This window comes from Schistocerca piceifrons, chromosome 1 (assembly GCF_021461385.2).
Source record: "Schistocerca piceifrons isolate TAMUIC-IGC-003096 chromosome 1, iqSchPice1.1, whole genome shotgun sequence".
Classification (NCBI taxonomy): domain Eukaryota; kingdom Metazoa; phylum Arthropoda; class Insecta; order Orthoptera; family Acrididae; genus Schistocerca; species Schistocerca piceifrons.
In genome coordinates this window covers 1,145,937,374-1,145,962,413 of record NC_060138.1, presented here as the reverse complement: position 1 = coordinate 1,145,962,413, position 25,040 = coordinate 1,145,937,374, and the positions used below count along the sequence as shown (strand labels likewise).

Here is a 25,040-nt window from a genome sequence, read left to right as displayed (position 1 = left end):
TCTCCAACAACTTTAATTCTCTTTTTAATTTTCAGCGTGGTTTCCTTCACTGCTTCCTTATTGTACTGATTGAATAACATCGAGAATGAGCTACAAACGCATGTCACTCCCTTCTCAAACACGACTTCCCTTTGAAGTTGTTTGGCTTTAATTCCTGCGCTCTGGTTTCCATACATTGTAAATAACTTTTTGCTCGCTGGATTTTATCCCTGCTGTCTTAAAAATTTTAAAGAGTATAGTCTAAACATTGAGCAAAGATTACTCTAAATCTGCTAATGTTATAAGTGTAGATTTGGCTTTCTTCAGTCACTGTTGTAGGATAAGTCGTCGGTTTAATATTACCTCGCATGTTCCTACTTTTCTGTGGAACCCAGTCTCACGACTCCTCAGGAAGGCTACCACCAGTTTTTCAGTTTATTCATTTTTCTGTAAAAAAAGAAACGCACTACGAAGGAATTATGCGAATGTGACGGAAATCGGTAGCTGCGATGTATGTGTACAGGTAAACAAATGATTACAGTTTCAGAAAAAATTGATGACTTATTCCAGAGCAAGATCCTCACAAATTAAGCAAGTCAATAATGTGTTTGTCCACCTCTGGCCCTTATGCAAGCTGTGATTCGGCATGACGTTGATTAACGCAATTTTTGGACGTCCCCCTGAGGGATTTCGTGTCAAATTTTGTCCAATTGACGCGTTAAATCGACAAAATCCCGAGATGGTTGGCGGGCCCTGCCCATAATGCTCTAAACGTTCTCAAGTGGGGAGAGATCCGGGGTTTTGTGGTAGAAACTCCTGCCTTATGCGGACGGGAATTATTTTGCTGAAATGTAAGTCCAGAATTGCTTGCCATGGAAATGGCAATGAGCGTTTGTCGTCATTGGCCGGGAGGCCCCTTATGGGGCAGGTCCGGCCGCCTTGGTGGAGGTCTTATTACATTAGACGCCACATTGGGCGACCTGCGCGCCTAAGGAGGATGAAATGATGATGAAGACAACACAACACCCAGTCCCTGAGCGGAGAAAATCCCCAACCCGGCCGGGAATGGAACGCGGGCCCCTCAGGACGGCAGTCCGTCACGCTGTCCATTCAGCTTTCGGGGCGGACATTGCTTGCCATGAAGAGCAACAAAATGGGTCATAGAAGATCGTCGAGTACCGCTGTGCTGTAAAGGTGCCACGGATGAGAAGCAAAGAGGTTCTGCTACTCATCACTCCAGGTTGTGAGGCCGTATGGCGGGCGACAGTCAAGTTGGTATACCACCACTGTCCGGGGTGGCTGCAGATGCGCCCTTGCTGGTCTTCGGGACTCAGTTTGAAGCGGGGCTCATCACTGGAGCCAATTCTACTCCAGTCAGTGTGATTCCAGGCCGAATGTGCCCGATACCAATGCAAACGAGCTTATTGGTTTACAGAGGTCAGTGGTAGTAGCCACCAGGGGAGACATGAGCTCCACCCCCTTTTCTTCGAGCCGCTTGCAAATGGTCCATACCGTCACTGAAACACCAGTTGCACGTTGGATTGATGATAATGATGAACTGGGGGCTCTGACAACTGCCCGGTTCTCACGTTCGGTCGTCTCTCTAGTTTGACCACTTCCTCACTCATGCTGCTTTCGGCCACAGTTTACTCATTCCTCCCAACATCATCGAATAGTGGCATTGCTCCTATTCAAATATCGAACGACTGGCCGATTACTCCAACTGGTTTCTTTGAGCCCAATTACATATCTTCTCTCAAATGCTAATATCTGGGGATTCTGCTCAGCAGCCTATCTGCGAGGCATATTTACTGTCCAACTCAGGTCAAGGAATGAAATACGCAAAGACTTTATGCCTTGGTATCGACATGTCTCCTATTCACTATCCTTGCCAGCTGTGTGATGAAATTATGCGGCACCGTCACACATTCGTATTGGCCGCCGAAGTTTGCTGTTTTGAATTTTCCGTCGATGCATATATGAATATCAGTTTCTGACCAATTTGCATAAATCCTTCATGGTGCATCCTTGATTTTTGTGTTAGAGTGTACTTCGTGTGAGATACAAGGAAAAATGAGTCAGGATACTGAGTGGGCTGCAGAGCCTTAATATAACTAATGAAGATGAATTTGAGGTGGTCGGTGCATAGAGCCAGGTGGATAGATGGCAGTTGGAGAAACGGAGAAGTTTGGAGGAGATCTCTATCCAGCAATAGATGTCAAACTGCGGCTGCTGCTGATTTTGTATGAGGGATGTTGGATGTAGTAGCTATGCAAACATGACGAGACCAGCACACAGCATAGAAAAACATACATATGGACCTTGCTGAGGTAAAATTGCTTGCTTGCATCAGTGATGCAGATAGCCGTACCGCAGATGCAACCACAATAGAGGGGTGAGTCGAGTCTAACCCGTCCTTCCTGATGAGAGGCAGCAGACTTTTCAGTAGTTGCAGGGGCATCAGTTCAATGATTGATTGATGTGGCTTTGTAACACTAGCCGACATGACCTTGCAGCTCTAGAGCTGACAACAACTGGAAGTAAAAGGAAACTACAGCCGACATGAAATGAAATATGTGTATGGCGTTTGTGGCTTGGATCCCCCTCCTGGAAAATTCGTCCGCCTGTTGCAAGCCTTTGTAGTTGACGCCACTTCGGCAACTTTCACGTCGATGACAATGATAAAGTAATGATGAGGACAACACACACACCACACCGTCTCGAGCGCAAAAAATCCTCGACCTTGTCGGGAGTCGAACCCAGGGCCCTGAGACCGAGAGGCACGTAAGGGAGGTCTGCTGACACTACAGCCGATGATGTTTTCCCGAGCGCATGCAGGTCTGCCGTGTGGCTTAATGACGATGACATTCTCTTGGGTACAATTTTCCGAAGGTAAAATAGTCCTCCGTTAGAATCTCCGAGCGATAATGTATAATACTAAACGAGAAAACAGGAATTCTATGAACAGTGTATTGAACATGTTATTGTAGCCAAGATAGATACGAAGCCAACACCCATCACAGTATTACAAGTTTATATGCCTACAAGCCCTATGGCTGATGAACAGACTAAAAGCGTGTATGATGACAAGAAGGAAATTATTGAGAGAGTTAAAGGAGACGAAAATTCAATCGTGACAGATGAGTCGAATTTAGTACCAGGAAAACTAAATGAAGGAAAAAAGTAGGAGAACGTGGACTTGGGTGAACGGAATGGGGAGTCGCTGGTATAGTTTTTCATATAGCATAATTTAATCATCTCTAACATTTGATTTAAGAATCATGAAAGAAGGTTGTAGAGGTGGAAAGAACCTGCGGTCACTGGAAGGTTTCTTGTTGACTATATAATGGTAAGAAAGAGATTTCGAACCAGATTTTGAACGGCAAAATATTTCCAAGGGTATATGTGCACTTTGATCATAAATTATTATTTATGAGCTGCTGTTTATTACTGAAGAAATTACAAAAAGCTAGAAAATTAAGGAGATGGGTTGTGGATAAATTGAAAGAATCAGGGGTGGTTGAGAGTTTAAGAAAGCATTAGGCAACGTTGAACTGAAACAAGGGAAAGGAGTACAATAAAAGACTGATTGGTAACTTTGAGAGGTGAAATAGAAAGACGACAGAGAACCACACAGATAAAAAGACAGGGCTTTGTAGAAACTTTTGGATAACGAAGGACATATTGAATTTAATACTTTTGTTTGTGTGGCCATCTTCCGCAGCAGCTGTTAACATCTGTTATTATAGGTTATCGGTCTTGAGTTGACTGCAATGTAATTAGAAAGAATTACACCAGACGCGTTTCGCTTTTTTTACAAAGCATCTTCTGTGGTATTCTATAAATTGGATATCCTCGTTTGTACATTTTTAAAATTTTTTTAGGTTAACAACAGCGTTTTCTTTATAACGCTTGTCTGCAAGCTACTTACGGTGTTTCTCTACGTAATCTGCATCTTCCCCTGTTGCCAGCAGTGATTGGTCTCGTCAGACTTCATTTCACATCTGAAGTTTTTGGCATTTTGCATTATTTCCTACGCTGCAATATTTATAATTGATTTTCTTAACTGTTTTTCATTCATCACTGCCACAGTGTTTATGCCTTTGCAGATGTGAAATGAAGCCTGCAGACACCAACCATTGGTAGCAAGAGGGGAAGGTGCAGATTACGTAGAGAAACACCGTAAGTAGCTTGCAGACGAACTTTATAAAGAAAAGCTGTTTTTAACCTAAAAGAACCAGAAAAATAAATGTACAAACGTGTGTATCCAATTTATAGAACACGACAGAAGGTGCTTTGTAAATCAAAGCGAAACGCGTCTGGTGTAACTCTTTCTTATTACGTTGCAGTCAGCTCAAAACAGATAACGTATAATAACAGACATACTGAATTTAATTGCTGAAAAAACTGCAACTGAAGCAGATGAAAGGAGACACAGATGTCCAAAAATGAGACTGACAGGAAACGCAAAATGGCTAAGTGGGAATGGCTAAAGGACAAATGCGAGGCTTTAGAAACGCGCGTGACTAGGGGAAAGACGGATACCATCTATAGTACCGTTAAAGACACCATTGGCAACAAGAGAAGCAGATGAATTAATTTCAAGAGCTCAGATGGCAAGCCAGTACTGAGCAAAGAAAGGAAAACTGAAAGGTGGAAGGAATACTGAGCGTTTGTATGGGGGAAACAAGATTGAAACATTACAGATAAAGAAGATGAGATAGGAGATATGATAACGCGAGAAGAGTTTGACCAAGTAGTGAAAGGTCTATGTTTACACAAGGGCACTGGAGTAGGAGGCATTCCCGTAGAATTATAAAGATCCTTGGGAGAACCAGCCATGACAAAACTGTTCTTCCTGGTGTGAAAGATATATGAGACCGGAGAAATATGTTCAGACTTTAAGAAGAATGTAATAATTCTAATTCCAAACATGACCGGTACTGACAGGCGTGAATAGTGCCAAAACCTCATTTTAATAAGTCATGGCTGAAAAGTATTGAGACGAATTATTTACAGAAGAATGGAAAAACTGGTAGAAACGAACCTTGGGGAAGATCAGCTTCGGTTCCAGAGAAGTGTAGGAACACGTGAGGAAATACTAACCCTACATGTTATCTAAGAAGAGAGATTGAAGGAATACAAACCCACCTTTGTACATATAAAGAAAAATTTTAAAAGTGATTATTGGACTACAGCCACTAATAACCTGAAGGTAGCAGGAATAAAGTACAGGTGACGAAAGATTATTTATAACGTGAACAGAAACCAGAGTGCAGTTGTAAAAGTCAAAGCACTGAGAGGCAAGGAGCAATTTGAAAAGGGAGTGAGGCAGTGTTGAAGTCTATCACCCAAGTGACTGAATGTATGCATTGAGCAAGCAGTAACGGAAACCAGCAGAAATTGGGAAATGGAATCGAAGATCAGGGAGAAGAAATAAAAGATTTTGATGTTTGGCGATGACAATGTAATTCTGTTAGAGACAATGAACGACCTGGAAGAGCGGAGCTGAACGAATAGTGCGTTGAAAAGAGATTATAAGATGAACATTAGAAAAATCAAAACAAAATTAATAGAATGAAGTCGAATTAAATCAGGCGTTGCTAAGGGAATTAGAGTAGGAAACTAAGCACTAAAAGTAGCAGATGAATGTTGATATTTAGGGAGAAAAATAAATTAAGGTGGCCAAAACAGAGTGAATGTAACATTGAGATTGGCAATAGCAAAAAACTCCTTCTGAAAAAGAGAAAATTGCTAATGTCCAATACGGAATTTTACTTCTTCAGACTTGGAATTGTTAACAATAACTCATTTTTAAGTTCCTTCATGTTTGACCCATAAGATCTGACAAGACTTTTCTGCTACTCTGTAAATTCTAGATCTATTTATTTTTGGGGTTTACATATCTTCTGAGTTATTTTTTGCATTGCGCTGTAGGTGTGGCATTCTGTCTATAGTTCTTGTCTGTTCAATAGCTTTCTCATACTATAGACTTTTTATTAAATTCGTATTTGCTTTTGTGGGTGGTATCCATTTCTTCAGAGTAATTTGCTTTGCTGTTTCCCATGTGTCGGTTTCTTATATCCTGCGCTTTGAGATTTGTGTATAAAATAAAATTAAGCCTCACAGATGATGTGTCCGACCTTGCACAAAACTGGCATTGGGAAAGATGTCCATTTCCATCGTTATTTCTGCAAACATGTTTATTAAATAGTACCAGAAATAAAAGGGGATTAGAAGGTTTATAGCAGGATGTGTACAAGGTTTTTGACTACATTGTAATGCATGATATTTGGACGACTCATCCTGTGGCATTTGACAAATAGTGCAAGTAATCCGGAATGAAATTTTCACTCTGCAATGGAGTGTGCACTGATATGAAACTTCCTGGCAGATTAAAACTGTATGCCGGATCGAGACTCGAACTCGGGACTTTTGCCTTTCACGGGCAAGTTCTCTACTGTCTGAACTATCCCGGCACGACGCACGACCCGTCCTCACAGCTGTACTTCCGCCCGTACCTCGCCTCCTACGTTCCATTCTTCACAGAAGCTCTCCTGCAAAACTTGCAGAACTTGTGCTGCTGGAAGATAAGATATTGCGGAAACATGGCGTAGCCACAGCGTAGGGGATGTCTCCGGAACGAAATTTTCACTATGCAGCGGCCTGCGCGCTGTTATGAAACTTCCTGGAAGATTCAAAGTGTGTGCCAGAGCGAGAGTAGAACTCGGGAGCAGTTGCTCGCGAAAGCCAAAGGTCCCCAGTTCTAGTCCTGGTCCAGCACACGGTTTTAATCTGCCAGGAAGTTCCAGTGCAAGTATTCGACAAAGATAATTCATTCCAATATTGTGCATCAAAAGGAAATTGCCAGTTCAGCAGAACACAGGATACCTAGACTCTTATATTAATGTTGGGTAATATCAACAGAAATCGCAGGTGTCGTTCAAAACTTGATACTGACCGTGTGCTCCAGACGATGCGTGAGTGGCCTTATGATGTGATGCTGCTCCGTCTGCAGGTGCAGAGTGATGGGCATGTTGAAGTGGCGCTGCTCCCACATACGCTGAGTGGTGTGAAAAGTGATGGAGTGGGAGAGTGGCGGCAACAGGCACTATGTGGTGGATGTGGTGGAACGAAGCGGCCCCTGCCGCTGGACGATTATGGTGGGCGTGCTCCTTGAGAGCTGCAGCTGTTCGACGTGGCAGGAATGAAGATTCTGCCTCCACTACTTGTGGAACACGTTGACCAGGTCGCTTCGGAGCCAGAGCAGCTGGTGATGTAAAATATGGAGTCTGCCTGGAAGGCGCTTCTTCTCCTACCGGTGACCCTCGATGGAGAGGTTGCTTGGGCGCTGCCGCTGCAGGAGATGGGAGATATGGGGTCCTCCTGCCAGGTACCACCTCTGCTCCTGTTTGGCGGTCAAGAATTTGTTGGAGTTGCGGAACAGACTGCTGCGCCGACATTGGGTGTTGTGGTGGAGGTGCAGCTTGTACAGTCTGTGCAGGTTGGTGCTGGACATGATGGTATGGAGCCTTCACAGTCTCTGGTAAGCTCTGTTGGAAATGTGGGGGTGGGGCTACTGCTATGGCGGCCAGGTGTGGGGCCTGTTGGAAGAATGCCGCCTCTGGTGTAGACGATTTTTGTGGTGTCTGGTGTGGCGACAGTCTATTGGGCACAGTATGGTGAGGCAGTGCCCCAGCTGAGTCGGAGCTGACTGGGATTTGCTGTTTCTGGAATGGCTCTTCCACCGGTTCTTGGTGATTATGATTGCGGAATATGACTCCTGTGAATTCTGGATGGTTACCGTGCGATGCCAACTTCGCTGCGGGTTGTCCACCCTGAGCATGCTGCTGGGGCGGCTCGTCGTTCAGTTGGGCTGGGCGCGCTGGCTTCGGCTGCTCCTGGTCCGGCGCCTGTGGTCGCTGCTGGAGAGAGGCGGCAGCCACCACGGCCGCAGAGTCCGGGACGACCCCAGTGATGGCAGCTGCCCTGTGCAGCAGCGCCGTGTTCGCCTGGTGGAACGGCACCAGCAAGTGGCCGCGGCCTTCACCGCCAGCCTCCTCTCTCGCTTCTTCGGCGCTCGTCGGAGCTGACAAGAACGCCGCCTGCAACAGTGGACAGCGAACGGAGAGGTAATTTGCTGGAGTCAATACGTCTAGAAGCAAGCATACGAATGAATCGAGCAGCAGACGTGGTCCAGCTGTGCATACTGCACTATCTGCGAAGCAACTTAACTGGATACTGACGTTCCTATGCTGGTACCCATCCAGTCCCAAAACCGCTCTCTGTGTCAGACACTACGCCAACATGTTCGACAAGGAAGTTGGTGTGTGTTGAGGCTTTTGAGTCGAGGAGGCGTCTGGTCTACCCGGTAACTTGATAAGTACAGATTGATTCTTGCGGAGAAGATAACAGCAACCATCCACTTTTTATAATGCTGTTTATTTATATAAATAGTGCCGCTGCCGGTTTCGAACCGACAGATTCATCATCAGATGGCTTGAAACTTCCTGGCAGCTTAAAACTGTGTGCCGGACCGAGACTCGAACTTGGGACCTTTCCCTTTCGCGGGCAAGTGCTCTACCATCTGAGCTACCCAAGCACGACTCAAGCCCCGCCCTCACAGCTTTACTTCCGCCATTACCTCGTCTCCTACTTTACAAATTTCACAGAAGCTAGGAGGGTAGGAGACGAGGTACTGACAGAAGTAAAGCTGTGAGGACGGGGCGTGAGTCGTGCTTGGGTAGCTCAGATGGTACAGCACTTGCCCGCGAGAGGCAAAGGTCCCGAGTTCGAGTCTCAGTCCGGCACACAGTTTTAATCTGCCAGAAAGTTTCATATCAGCTCCGCTGCAGAGTGAAAATCTCATTTGGGAGTCAGACGGCTTGTTCACGTAAAGATACATTTTTATTGTAGTTCATATCGATTTTCGCTTTTCATTTACCCCTATGGTGAAATTTCTTGGCGTGATGGTGCCGTCGAAAAATTCTTTACCATTACTTGCAGTGCTGACTCCTTGTGATCATGCAGTAGGGATGACTATATGAAGCACTTCTTTGATATAATGTACACGCATAATGTATAACTCCACTTTTTGGTGTGTGTGAGTGGTGCTTTACATTTCATGTGTACATGTGCATGTCAAGAAAGTGTTTCATATAGTCTTCGCTACTGCTTGAACCGAAGCAGCGAATATTGAAACGTGCAACGTAATGGCGCCGAATTTTCGACGGCACCACCGCACCGCACCACATGGGGAAATAAAAAATGAAAACTAATGTAAACTGCAAAAAAAGTACATCTTACCGTGGACAAGCCATCTGTCGGTTAGAAACCGGTAACGGGGCTATTTACGTAAGTAATTAGCATTACAAAGAGTGGATGGTTGCTGTTATTTTCTCTGCAAAAATCAACATGTCTTTTGCACATAGCCAAGGGCTCAAAATGTCAGTTTTCGACAAAAGAGCAACTTGGTAAGTGATTATTGTACCCCTCTCCATCCAATCCCACACGATCGTACAAGTTCGTTTTTTTAAATTTTTTTTTATTTTTTATTCTTTTTTTTCGGACTGAACGTCTTGCCTCGCTTCAAACCCACATGCAAAAATTGTGCAAGTTCTGTGCTATTTCTGTGGTTTACGCCGTCAATCTACACCAAATAATTGCGGCGTGTGTAACTGAGTTTCCTTAAGACAAAAGAACCATGACATCGCCATGTCAGTAGCTCGTAATTATGTTAAATTGAGTTATTTCGGCAAACTGCTGGGTGTGACAGTTTGAAATGGAGTGTATAATGTTGTACTATCGGGAAATACTAGTAGATAATGTCTAAGGCAAAAATGAATCAAACTGAATCAAGGGCCAAGAAGTTATTCAAGAAGAAAAAATCTAAGACAGGGCCTAAATAACCAAATGCCAATAGCATGGGAAAAGGTAGTGATGAATAAACAGTCGGGGGCGATGATGTATCGGTAAGGCACCTGGAAATCGAGAAGTACCCTCCGTCACACACCATAAGTTGGTTTTCGGTGTACTAGATGTAGACAATGGATGCAAGGAACAACACTTACCACCTCTAGTGTTTAATATATAAGGTGAACCAGAACTCCACCGACAAAATTTTGGCCGTTGTTTATGGACATATTTTGAATATTTTGGTATCAGGGACCGGTGGTCTCTGGTGCCTCGTTACAGAGCAATAATGTAATTATGATTTATTCGTATTTGTTACCAGAATTTTCTTTATTTCTGTGAATACACTCTCACAACAGTGGAAAAGCCTGTAATACGTAGTAACGCGAATAAATTCGGTTATGTAAAGATGCAAAACTACTGTGATGTGGTCGCTGCAGCTGCGGGAACAGCTGACAGGGGAACCACACGAACTTCATATTGACAGGATGTGGAGGAGGGAAGGAGGAGCTTAGTGTTTAACGTCCCGTCGACAACGAGGTCATTAGAGACGGAGCACGAGCTTGGAATAGGGAAGGATGGGACGGAAACCGGTTGTGCCCTGTCAAAAGAACTATGCTGGCATTTGGCTGGAGCGATTTAGATCAGGATGGCCGGACGTCGCGAGTTTGAACCGTTGTTTCCCCGAACGCAAGTCCAGTGTGCCAACCACTGCGCCACATCGCTCGTTGACGTGGTGTGTAGCGTACGACGAAACCTTCAACGTGAATAAATAGCAAGTCGCAACTCTCAATCGCTCTCGAGAAAATCGAGTTTGAACAATATACCAGCAGCTATATGCTTCGCATGGTCGCAAGTAATCAAGGATTTCGCAGTCGAAAGAGTACCCGAGGTCTATGGATCGAATCCCAATGCCAGTAATTTTTTTTTATTACCACGTAATTCTGATGCCAGTAATGCGTGGTACGGTGCGAAATTGTGTGATGACCAGGAACCGTTTGCGAATGTAACCCAAGTTTGTTATGCAACAGACACTTTGAAAGACCATGCACATGCACAGATTCGACTGTATGTTGCAATAATTACTGCTTAGAATATTTCTACCACCAGTACCATAAATAAAATGAGTATACTGATTCCACTGAAAGTTCTTGTGTATCTTTTTTTTTCTTTTAATTATCACCCTCTTTACGAAAATGTCTTACTCCATTTTTCAGAATAAGATTATGAAAATAATAATTTAAGATTCTATATTGGTTATTTGCAAAGTAATAATGACTCGATTAGTAGAATTACAGGGAAATGCAAAAAAAAGGAGTGGTGGCCGTGAGATTCGATCCACTGACCTCGCGCTACTGAAAATATGTGCTTACACACTTGGCTGCGGACATACATACAGGGTGACAATTATTGGACTATACGAAGGAAAACGTAAATTAGTTTCAAAGTATGGCGTGCACACACTTTATTCATTATGTAAAATTCACTGCAAATATTCGGATGTATGTTATGACATGTTAGATATGCCTGCCATCATTGGCGATAATGTGGCGCAGAATAATAGCGAAATTCTGCGTGACCCGCTGAGGTGTTGGAACATCGATGCCGTCGTTCACATCCTGAAGGGCTGTTTTCAGTTCAGTTATGATTTTGGGGTTATTACTGTACACCTTGTCTTTAATATAACCCCACAAAAAGGAGTCACTTGTGTTCAGATCCGGAGAATATGGCAGCCAATCGAGGTCCCCAAAGTGCTCTTCCAGGACATCAAACTCTCTGCTTCGATGGGGTCGAGCTCCGTCTTGCATGAACCACATCTTGTCGAAGTCAGGGTCACTTTGGATAATGAGGATTAAATCATCTTCCAAAACCTTCATGTACCATTCGGTTGTCACCGTGCCATCAAGGAATATCGCACCGATTATTCCGTGACTGGACATTGCGCACAACACAGTCACCCGTTGAGGGTGAAGAGACTTCTCGATCGCAAAATGCGGATTCTCAGTCTTCCAAATTCGCCAGTTTTGCTTGTTGACAAACCCCTCCAAATGAAACTGGGCTTCGTCGCTAAACCAAATCACATAAGCACGAAAGTCTTGCTTGTCAATTCCGTGGACAATAGTGTTGGCGAAACACAACCGCTGTTCCACATTCCTGGGGCTTAATAGCTGATGGGTTTGAGTTTTGTATGGGAAGAGATGCAGGTCTTCAACAACAACTTGTCGCAGTGTCTCCCGGTTGATTCCCACATGTTCTGCAGCTCGTCTGATCATTTTCCTGGCGCTGGTTTGTAACACAGCACGTGTCTTCTCGATGTTTTCAGGCTTTTTCACTAATTTTGGACGATCAACATTGCCAACACAGTCATCACGAACACTATCCCTTCTGTTAAGCTTGCGAATCAAATTCTTAATTGTTAGCACACTTGAACCGGTTGTCTTCAGTTTGAACTCGGGCGCAAACTTCCTTTGAGCCGTAGTTGGGCTGTTATTGTTCACATATTAGGCCTTTACAAGCGCTATACGCTCAGACATTTTCACGTGCAAATGGCTACAATAATAAGGCGTGTGCGTATGCGCATACTAATTCCCATCATGCCCCGCAGTCAACTGTGCAGTTTGAACGTCCAATTGCAAACCATTCGGAACTTATGACGATTTTATTTAATTTAGTTCAATAATTATCACCCTGTATAATGACGCGTAAAATTTTCAAACTCGATTTTTTCGTGAACGCTGAGAGCTGCGTCTTCGTGTTTACACACGTTGAAGTCATAGTCGTGCCCTACACGCCCTATTAATATGAAGCAAATCAGCTAGCGGAAGTTCCTGCGGTATACTTGTGAGCATAGCATCGTTGTGCCCCTCTTCCATTGCATTCAGAACCCATACACGAGGTGCATATCGGAAAACAGCTCACCAATTATTTCCGTGCTACTATCTATCACAGTTAACGCACAAATAACACTGCCGGAAAAACAGACCCGAGACACAACCGCGCAGCACTAAATGCAAGTTCAACGAAGAACAGTAAAATAGGAATTACTGTTATCAACAGCAAGTGCTGTGAGTGAGTGGATAAAGTTTGCTTCCAGGCGTGAGACGTAGCACATACCTTTGACGTTTACAGTGTTGTGCAGATATTTTCGATGCAGTATCGATACAAGGAGTAATAAATCAACTAAATGTACACACATCAAAAAAGTTTTGCATCACCTTGGTTATGAGAGTTCCGGAACCTGTACAGAAAATTAGAATAGAGATCAACATAAACATCAATTCAACCCTTTTTACTGCTCATGAAAATCACACATTGCACGTTGGACCACCATATAGCGAGACCTTCAGAGGTGGTGGTCCAGATTGCTGTACACACCGGTACCTCTAATACCCAGAATCACGTTCTCTTGCATTGATGCATGACTGTATTCGTCGTGGTACACTATCCACAAGTTCATCAAGGCACTGTTGGTCCAGATTGTCCCACTGTCAATAGCGATACGGTGTAAATTCCTCAGAGCGGTTAGTGGATCACGTCGTCCATAAATAGCCCTTTTCAATCCATCCCAGGCATGTTCGATAGGGTTCATGTCTGGAGAACATGCTGGCCACTCTAGTCGAGCGATGTTGTTATCCTGAAGGAAGTCATTCACAAGATGTGAACGATGGGTACGCGAATTATCGTCCATGAAGGCGAATGCCTCGCCAATATGCTGCCGATATGGTTGCACTGTCGGTCGGAGGATGGCATTCACGTATCGTACAGCCGTTACGGCGCCTTCCATGATCACCAGCGGCGTACGTCGGCCCCACATAATGACACCCCTATACAGCAGGGAACCTTCACCTTGCTGTACTCGCTGGACAGTGTGTCTAAGGCGTTCAGCCTGACCGGGTTGCCTCCTAACACGTCTCCGACGATTGTCTGGTTGAAGGCTTATGCGATACCCATCGGTGAAGAGAACGTGATGCCAATCCTGAGCGGTCCATTCGGCATGGCATGTTGTTGGGCCTATCTGTCCCGCGCTGCATGGTGTCGTGGTTACAAAGATGGACCTCACCATGGACGTCGGGAGTGAAGTTGCGCATCTTGTAGCCTGTTGCGCACAGTTTGAGTCGTATCAAGACGTCCTGTGGCTGCACGAAGAGTATTATTCAACATGGTGGCGTTGATGTCAGGGTTCCTCCGAGCCATAATCCGTAGGTAGCGGTCATGCACTGCAGTAGTAGCCCTTGAGCGGCCTGAGCGAGGCATGTCATCGACAGTTCCTGTCTCTCTGTATCTCCTCCATGTCAGAAGAACATCGCTTTAGTTCACTCCGAGACGCCTGGACACTTCCCTTGTTGAGAGCCCTTCCTGGCACAGAGTAACAATGCGGACGCGATCGAACCGCGGTATTCACCATCTAGGCATGTTTGAACTATAGACAACACGAGCCGTGTACCTCCTTTCTGGTGGAATGGATGGAACTGATCGGCTGTCGGACCCCCACCGTCTAACAGGCGCTGCTCATGGATGGTTGTTACATCTTCGGGCGGGTTTAGTGACGTCTCTGAACAGTCAAAGGGACTGTGTCTGTAATACAATATCCACAATCAACGTCTATCTTCAGGAGTTCTGGCTACCGGGGCGATGCAAAACATTTTTTGATGTGCATATTTACTCTGTACCGAGCCAGCGGAACCACGAGTCCCTTATACCAAAATACTCAGAAAGTGTCCCTGAAGAACGTATGAAATTTTGTCGGTGGAGTTCGGTTCACCATGTATGAGAGGCGTTCAACAAGTAATGCACCAGGTTTTTATTTCAGCCAGTTTCGGTTGAAAAATACGCAATTTGTTGTGAGAATATTTCCGCCTCTGCCCCTGCAGTTTCATGAAGTTCCGATAGGCGGCGGCACTATACGTAGCTTTTTCAAATTGGCGTCTGTGACGGAGGTGCGTTCCAAGCAGAGAACTGTCACTGAGTTTCTTATGGCGGATAACTAGAGCATCAGAGATATTCATACGCACTAGCAAAATGTCTACGGAGACCTTACAGTGAACTGAAGCACCGTGAGTCATCGAGCGAGGCGTCTATCGTCATAGCACCAAATTCGTGCAGACCTGTTCGATATCCCGCACACAGCTGCGATTCCTGCAATGTTGGAACGTGCAGACACTCTCATTTGCGATGATCGACGGATCACAATCAAGAATATCGCTGCTCACCTGGACCTGTCTAAAACAAGCAAAAATGCAATCGCGCTTCTCCTTCTCCTCGGCAACGCAAGGCTTCACACAAGCCTGCGCTCGCGAGTGGACCTCACAAAACTTCACTGGACTGTTCTTCCTCATCCATCCTACAGCCCGGATGTCGTACCTTCCAAATGGTTCGAATGGCTCTGAGCACTATGGGACTTAACATCTGAGGTCATCAGTCCCCTAGACTTAGAACTACTTAAACCTAGCTAACCTAAGGACATCACACGCATCCATGCCCAAGACAGGATTCGAACCTGCGACCGTAGCGGTCGCGCGGTTCCAGACAAAAGCGCCTAGAACCGCTCGGCCACTGCGGCCGACTCGTATCTTCCGACTACCATTTCTTTGGCCTAATGAACGTATACTTCGCGGAAAGCAGTACAAGCATAGTGAAAGGGTTACTGATGCAGCAAGACGTTGGCTTCGACGTCGACTAATCGAGTGCTACCATACGGACATTCAGGCCATTCCAGTAAGCTGGTGTAAGGCCGTATGTGTTGCATTACTTTGGAACGCCCCTTTTATCTCGAACGTTCACTCTAAGCAACCTGACAATGTTGGATAATGTCACAAGCGAAACAAATCTTCGGTGTTTTCATGACACGGCGGATTTCCTCTCTTGAGGCCCGCATAAGGACAGAATCGACGCGATTTCACAATAGCAGTGGTAAATTCCAGATAGTCGCCTTAGCAAATGCCTGTACGAGTGGAGCTAATCCTTAAAGACGCTTAGCTAATGGTTTGGACTCGGAAGTAGGAGAAACCCGCTGGAAACAACAACCTCCTCAAGGTAGCAGTGGGGAGGGAAGGAGAGACGCAACAGAAAGGGAGAGCTCATCCGCTGTGAACTGTGCACTTTCACTAGAGAACAACGATTTTACAACCTCAATGGCGATTGATTTACAAATGATGGAGCACGTGAACTTGTTATTACTCCACTTTGCAGCCTTGGGGAGAACCGAAGGCGGTGATCAGAGAGAAAGTCATTTCACGCTACGGTTACCGGGCGCGACGGGTGAAGGGTGTTTAGATTCGTTTGCTGCCCGTGAATGTGAAAGTGAGGGCAGTCTAGAACCTAGAGCGTGAACCTTGACTAAAGCAAAGCACGCAGGAGGCGATCTGGGCGACATCTGCTGTGTTCTGTGTGGATGGTAAGTAGAAGTCAGGTGCATTCTGAAAGCAACGGGCCGGAGATTGTAAAGTGCAAACCTCTGAAGGGGTCGCAATGCCATTACCTAAGAAGGAAGGTGTGCTTCCTATAAGAGTGCTGAGGTCCCAGACTCGTCGCTAGACGGAACATATAAAATGGGTAGAAAAACGGATGCACATAATTACCGGCCAATTTCACTGACATCGATTTGTTGTAGAATCATGGAACATATTTTGTGTTCAGAGATAATGACCTTTCTAGACTCTGAGAAGCTCATCTGCAGAAACCAGCACGGTTTTAGGAAACAGCGGTCATGCGAGACACAGCTGGCCCTCTTTATGCATGATATACAACAGGCTCTAGATACCGGCTCACAGGTTGATGCCATATTTCTCGACCTTCGAAAGGCGTTCGACTCAGTTACGCACTGTCGCTTGCTCCAAAAAGTGAGCGCTTACGGCCTATCCGATGACATATGCGATTGGATAGGACGTTTTCTAACAGACAGAGCAGTATGTCGTCCTGAATGAGGAGACTTCAACAGAAACAAGCGTACCTTCAGGTGTGCCCCAGGGGAGCGTAATAGCCCCGCTGCTTTTTACGATTTACATAAACGATCTGGTTGATGGTATTGACAGCGGCATTAGACTGTTCGCCGATGATGCTGTAGTCTACAGGAAAATAGTATCACACGAAAATTGTGAAAAAATCAGTGAGGATTTGTAAAAAATAAATGCGTGGTGTAATGATTGGCAGTTATCTCTCAATATTAGTGAGTGTAACCTACTGCGTATGACAGGTCGAAAATCCCCATTACTGTACGAGTACAAAATAAACGCCCAATCTTTGGAAGCGGTAGCATGCGTCAAGTATCTGGGTGTGACTATTCGAAATGATCTCAAATGGAATGATCAGATTACACAAGTAACGGGTAAGGCAAACTCTAGATTGCGGTTTATTGGTAGAATCCTGAAGCGATGCAGTCCTTCAACAAAGGAAATACCTTACAATATGTTAGTTCGTCCACTCTTATTGTTCGTCTGTATGGGACCCTTACCAGTTGGGTCTGATTCAAGAGACTGAGAAGGTCCAAAGAAGGGCGGGAAGAATCGTGACTGGTACTTTTAGCCATCGCGAGAGGTTACAAATCTCATAGAAATTTTGAAGTGGGACACACTTGCAGATAGACGACGCGCTAAACGGAAGGGGCTGCTCACTAAATTCCGAAATCCGATCTTCACCGAAAATGTAGAGCATATATTATTACCAACAACTTTCAAATCTCGCAATGATCACCATTCAAAGATAAGGGAAATTAGAGCTCGTACTGAGGCGTTCAGACAGTCGTTTTTCTCTCGCGCGATCCGCGAGTGGAACAGACGGAGGGGGGATTTTACTTCTTTGGCGCCAGTTGTGCCCTCCACCACACACCGCTCGGTGGCTAGCGGAGTATATATGTACATGTAGATGTTGATGGGCGCACACCTGCGTGACGCACAGACCGATCATGAGTGCACGTTGACCAACGACCGCACTCAGCCGTGCTGATAACAGAGAAATGGAGGGTTCGATAGAAGAATGAAGGGGTGTAGTGCGTTCCCTTACAGCGGACGGAGTAAGGGGAACGAAAATGCATGGAAGAATGGCACAAGTGCACGTAGAGCACTGCACGACCGTTTCAGTGCCAACACTCAATGTGACCTCTGGGACAATAGCTGCCAACGTAACTCACCGGTCTTCAGTACTGACGTCATCCTCCTGCTGGACAATGGTATCGGTAATGCGGCGTGGCGTTCCAGACCGTGCCTCATCGGCCATTGACGTCCGTCCCTCCTTGAATCGCTTGTGTCACGCCTTGACCCTTGCAAAGAACATGCTGTGCTCTTCGTACAGTTGCGCCCGTCTTCCATGAATTTTCGTTCCCCGCACGCCCTCCGCCGCAAGAAACCGGAATGCACGCCTTTGCTCTTCCTGTGAAGCCTCTGTTTTTCTGTTTTCAACAGTACTGAATGTAGTGGAAGGTCGACACTCGCACGTGCTCGCTCGTGGAGGTGAGCCCACGTGTCTTTAGCGGCGAGTTTGCGGCCTCAGCGCTCTCAAGCAGAACGCACCTTCAGCGGCTTTTATTTTATGGCCTGCGGGCTGCCTCTTGCACATCAACTTTGGTTCTTTATCATTGCTTCAAGAATTCATGTCATTTACACAGTACTTTTTCGCTAAAGAAAAGAAGGGGAATTACGCTTCGGTGCTATCGTTTAGTGGGGGTAATACGGGCATACCTAGTACCGGACCATATTTGTGATGAGTTTCAAAAGGCCCTAACAAGTATAAGTCAACGCTTCGTTCGTAACGAGACGAAATCGACGGTAGTATAGGTTATTTCAGGAGTCTATAAATAATATAAAATCATTGAAGGAATGATTGAAGTTGATATAATTGTCCATCTAGATCGCATTTTTTAATTTTAATTAACGCTCTTCGTCCACACCCTGCATTACAATTTATCAGATAACAAACAGAACAGATGGTAAGCTGTGTTTGCTCTAATACACACACACACAAACACAAAAACTGAAGCGTGCCACATTTAAGAAACCTCGATAAATTGTGTCTTGTCGTTTCTCAGGTGCGTTTATACCGCAGTCTAATGCTGTTGAGTAAGGCGGTCCACCTTAAACAACGCTCAGTGGCCGTAAGGTGACGCTAAGTGCAAACAAAGGTGTCCATTTAACATTCCGATTAGCGTATACCCTTTTCTCGTATTAAGCGTGGAGTTATTTCGTAAAAATATATCTAAACTAATAAGAGCAGATGCCCTTATTGACACAATGAACGTACCATTTGTACTATCTTACAAAATGTGCTGAAACCGACGTCCATCAACCTCAATTCAAGCATGAGATCGGCGGACAAGATTTTGACCCACCCTGACAAATAATGACAGGCAGCTACAATTCTGGAAACTAATTCCCTCTCCGTGTCCACTGGGGTCTCGTGCATAAGTGACTTTAGATATTCCCACAAAAAATAATCTAGGGGTTAAGGTCAGATGACCTCTGCTTCGATTCCAGCGACCAGGAAATACAAGACTGAGATGGTTGCGGACATCCAAAATGAAATGAAGCGGTGCACCGTCATGTGCAAAAATTTATTAGGACATAGAAGATGCCCTGACGCCTCAACTGGTGGCAGTACATGACCCTGGATCATAATCTGCCCTCTCCCCCCCTCCCCCTCTCCTCCGGTCGCTTCATGTCCCCGCAGTATTCAGAGTGGAGTTTTAACAGCAGCTTTTAGGCACTTTTCTTGCATTCTGCATTTCCATCCAGGAAACATAGTTTCCAGCAAGTACGACCCCTGCCCTTTGTGGCTACTGGGGTTATTTTAAGAATTGTACCAACTATGAGACGGTATTGGGTGGAATTTGTATGTATGTACTAGACTCTCTATATAGTGACCTTGTGCCTCTTGATACACCTTTGGAGGCTTTGACAGTTTGGATAAGAACACATCAGGATTTTAGCATATTTAATGTTTATCTCCCTCCTGATGATGTCATGTCCCAGAATGCACTGTCTGCATTAGTCTCTCATCCCCCCCCCCCCAATCTTCCTAGTCTTGGACGACACCACCGTTTTTTGGCGCAACAACGATGACTTACCATGGTAAAGTCATCGAAACACAGCTCAATCTTTGTCTCTTGAACTCTTGTGCCCCATACCCTTCAGTGTAGCACATGGAACTTATTTGGCCATTGATCATTCCTTATCCAGTCCCAGTCTTCTTTCGTCTATCCACTAGAGTCCATGATGACCTTCCTGACGTTCCTGTCCCCCCCTCAGCGTTGCTCCTCTGGTCGTGCGCCCACATGGTTCTCCGTAAAGCTGGCTGAGATGGGTTCACCTCTGCTTTTAGATTAGATTAGTACTTGTTCCATAGATCACGAATATGACACTTCGTAATGATGTGGAACGTGTCAGATTAATAAAATGTGTCTATGCAAGATACTACATTACACAAAATATTACATGACACTTAATATTTTTTTTTGAGTGTGTGGTGGGGAAATTATCCACTTACTATATAAAAAATTCATCTAATGAGTAGGAGTTGCCATTTAGAAATGTTTTTAATTTCCTTTTAAATGCTATATGGCTATCTGTCGGACTTTTGATGCTATTAGGTAAGTGACCAAAGACTTTTGTGGCAGCATAATTTACCCCTTTCTGAGCCAAAGTTAGATTTAACCTTGAGTAGTGAAGATCATCCTTTCTCCTAGTGTTGTAGCCATGTACACTGCTATTACTTTTGAATTCGTTCGGATTGTTAATAACAAATGTCATAAGTGAATATATACACTCCTGGAAATTGAAATAAGAACACCGTGAATTCATTGTCCCAGGAAGGGGAAACTTTATTGACACATTCCTGGGGTCAGATACATCACATGATCACACTGACAGAACCACAGGCACATAGACACAGGCAACAGAGCATGCACAATGTCGGCACTAGTACAGTGTATATCCACCTTTCGCAGCAATGCAGGCTGCTATTCTCCCATGGAGACGATCGTAGAGATGCTGGATGTAGTCCTGTGGAACGGCTTGCCATGCCATTTCCACCTGGCGCCTCAGTTGGACCAGCGTTCGTGCTGGACGTGCAGACCGCGTGAGACGACGCTTCAGCCAGTCCCAAACATGCTCAATGGGGGACAGATCCGGAGATCTTGCTGCCCAGGGTAGTTGACTTACACCTTCTAGAGCACGTTGGGTGGCACGGGATACATGCGGACGTGCATTGTCCTGTTGGAACAGCAAGTTCCCTTGCCGGTCTAGGAATGGTAGAACGATGGGTTCGATGACGGTTTGGATGTACCGTGCACTATTCAGTGTCCCCTCGACGATCACCAGTGGTGTACGGCCAGTGTAGGAGATCGCTCCCCACACCATGATGCAGGGTGTTGGCCCTGTGTGCCTCGGTCGTATGCAGTCCTGATTGTGGCGCTCACTTGCACGGCGCCAAACACGCATACGACCATCATTGGCACCAAGGCAGAAGAGACTCTCATCGCTGAAGACGACACGTCTCCATTCATCCCTCCATTCACGCCTGTCGCGACACCACTGGAGGCGGGCTGCACGATGTTGGGGCGTGAGCGGAAGTCGGCCTAACGGTGTGCGGGACCGTAGCCCAGCTTCATGGGGACAGTTGCGAATGGTCCTCGCCGATACCCCAGGAGCAACAGTGTCCCTAATTTGCTGGGAAGTGGCGGTGCGGTCCCCTACGGCACTGCGTAGGATCCTACGGTCTTGGCGTGCATCCGTGCGTCGCTGCGGTCCGGTCCCAGGTCGACGGGCACGTGCACCTTCCGCCGACCACTGGCAACAACATCGATGTACTGTGGTGACCTCACGCCCCACGTGTTGAGCAATTCGGCGGTACGTCCACCCGGCCTCCCGCATGCCCACTAAACGCTCTCGCTCAAAGTTCGTCAACTGCACATACGGTTCACGTCCACGCTGTCGCGGCATGCTACCAGTGTTAAAGACTGCGATGGAGCTCCGTATGCCACGGCAAACTGGCTGACACTGACGGCGGCGGTGCACAAATGCTGCGCAGCTAGCGCCATTCGACGGCCAACACCGCGGTTCCTGGTGTGTCCGCTGTGCCGTGCGTGTGATCATTGCTTGTACAGCCCTCTCGCAGTGTCCGGAGCAAGTATGGTGGGTCTGACACATCGGTGTCAATGTGTTCTTTTTTCCATTTCCAGGAGTGTATATTGGGAGGCTACAGCGAAGATCCCTAGCTCTTTAAATAAGTGTCTGGAGGATGATCTTGGATGAGCTCCGGCAATTATTCCGATTACACGCTTTTGTGCAATGAACACTCTTTTACTCAATGATGAGTTACCCCAGAATATGATGCCATACGAAAGCAGAGAATGAAAATAGGCGTGGTAAGCTAATTTACTGAGATGTATATCGCCAAAATTCGCAATGACCCTAATAGCATAAGTAGCTGAACTCAAACGTTTCAGCAGATTTTCAGTGAGTTTTTTCCAGTTCAACCCCTCATCAATGCATACACCTAGAAATTTTGAATATTCTACCTTAGCTACCGAGTTCTGATCTAAGTCAATATTTATTAATGTTGTCATTCCGTTTACTGTGTGGAACTGTATATATTGTGTTTTGTCAAAGTTTAAGGAGAGCCCATTTGCAGAGAATCACTTAATGATTTTCTGAAAAACATAGTTTACAATTTCATCAGTTAATTCTTGTCTGTTGGGTGTGATAGGCAAAAAGTACCAGCTTTGTATCTTCGTGAATATAGAATGGCAAGTCATTAACATATATTAGGAACAGCAGAGGACCCAAGCCGAACCTTGCGGCACCCCATTCTTGATTGTTCCCCGGTTTGAGAAATCACCAGTTTTTTGCATGTTATGTGAACTGCTTTTTTCAACTTTCTGCGTTCTTCCAGTTAGGTATGATTTAAACCATTTGAGCACTGTCCCATTCATACCACAGTACTTGAGTTTCTCTAGAAGTATTCCATGATATACACAATCAAAAGCCTTTGAGAGATCACCATCGCAAGACAGTATCGCTGAAGCTGTTCAGCATATAACAGCAGCTATTCTTTTGGCAGTGAACCAAGCACCCCATCCTCCTCGGGATCTTCCTGTCGTAGGCGGATTGTCCAACGCCCGCACCCTTCGCTGGAACGTCTGTAAACAACCCTGTCCTTGGTTCAACTACCTCATAAAGCGACGAAAGCAAGAATCCTGGGAACGGTACTTTTCCACCATTCTATCATACACCTCTCCATCATAGGTGTGGGCAAATATAGCTGCCTCTCTGGCTTCCATGTACAAAAAATTACATTACGTAAAATATGCCCACAATCCGAGAAATCTTTGCCTCTTTTTTTCGTTTTGTTAGATCAACATACACTAATTAGCCGGAACTTTATGAGAACTGACCTACTATTGATATAAACCCAACTAGGCCATAGACACATCCATGGTGCACGTAGTATGAGCGAGCGTGCTGTCTGTGTGTAGAATGAGGAAGGCGCGCCATCTATCTGAGTGTGATCGAGGGCAGATTCTGACACCTCCGAGGATCGGCAGGAGCATTTCGGAAACTGCACGACTTGTCTGGTGTTTGCGGACTGCTGTGGTGAGTGTTTTCAACATGTGGCAAAAACCAAGGGCAAGCCACGTCCAGACGTCGTGGTGTCGGACAGCCACCCCTCATTACAGATGTCGGATGTCGTAGGCTGGGCAGACTGGTAAAACAGGACAGTCGGCGAACTGTGGCGAAACTAACATCAGATATAAGTGCTGGGCAGAATACAAATGTATCTGAACACACAGTGCACCGAACACTCCTAACGATGGGCCTCTGCAGCCGACGAACCATGCATGTGCCAATGGTAACAACACGACATCGGCAACTAAGTCTGAAATGGGCATCTGATCATCGGCACTGGACGTTGTCGCCATACCAGAGCGTTGCATAGTCTGATGGACCCCGATACCTCCTGCATCGTGCCAATGGGGAAGGTGGGAATCCGTCGACTTCCAGGGTAACAGCTCCTTGAAAACTGTACTGCGGTACTGAAATAAGCTGGCGGCGGCTCCACATCGCTCTGGGAAACATTCATATTGGCATCCATGAGTCCAGTGGATCTCGTGCAAGGCACCATGAAGACTAAGGAGTATCGTGCACTGGTTGCAGACTTCCTACACACCTTCATGACGGTCAGGTTTTCCGACGGCAGGGGCATTTTTCACCATGATAATGCGCCATGTCACAAGGCCAGTAGTGTGACAGAGTGGTTCGAAGAACACATTGGCGAGTTCCAAATGATGTGCTGGCTCTCTAACACGCCAGACCTGAACCCAGTCGAACACATCTGGGATGTGACTGAACGTGTCGTCAGGTCTCAGCACCCCCCTCTCCGGAATTATGGGAACTAGGTAGCTTTTGAGTGCAGATGTGGTGCCAACGCCGTCCAGCGACCTACCAACACCTCACTGCTTCCATGTTGCGACACGTCCTCGCTGTTATCCTCGCCAAAGGTGGACATACCGACTATTAGGTAGGTGGTCATAATGTTCTGGTTGATCAGTGTACTTATGTTCTTCTTTCTTTACTTTTTTAACTGGCATTTGGCCATTGTCATATAACCATCTATCACATTTACGTAGTACCGTTCTTAATGGTTATTCCACTATACACATCGTTAGCTCATATAAAAAAAAAGAAACAAAAAAAAAACAAATAGACTGTTTGAAATATGACAACACTAGAAACTACCCGTAAAGTGCAGAGTGCGATTTATAAGATTTCCTGCAATTTGTGTGGCAAATTATATGTAGGTCCCAGAATTCGTATGGTGGTGGCCCGCTTGATCAACCGGTAGGGTCGTTCATTTACTTAAATCCCAACATGACCACGGGTCTAAACGAAAACGACTGACCATCCAGCTTGAAGGAGATCAGGCACATGATCCTGGATAGTGGTAACCATTGTGAGGGAGAGTAGCACTACTAAGAGAGTCACTACACATTAGGATACACTTGCCAGTGCAAGCACAAACATGGTTAAGGGCTAGTTTAATGGCCGTCAATTCAGCAGTGAAGATGGTTCAAATGGCTCTGAGCACTATGGGACTTAACATCTATGGTCATCAGTCCCCTAGAACTTAGAACTACTTAAACCTAACTAACCTAAGGACATCAC

The 25,040-nt window shown here is 45.6% G+C and overlaps 1 protein-coding gene across 2 annotated transcripts in view; it reads right to left on the bottom strand.

Annotated features, from left to right (window-relative positions):
• The window catches only part of LOC124780975 (dehydrin Rab18-like), a 108,680-nt gene that overhangs the window by 43,464 nt on the left and 40,176 nt on the right, over positions 1-25,040 (bottom strand). The window contains exon 2 of one of the 2 annotated variants that reach the window (XM_047253820.1): positions 6,941-8,084. In XM_047253820.1, the coding sequence (XP_047109776.1) occupies positions 6,941-8,084 (1,144 nt within the window). The remainder of the gene's footprint in view (positions 1-6,940; positions 8,085-25,040) is intronic. The other variant, XM_047253821.1, reaches the window with a different exon arrangement.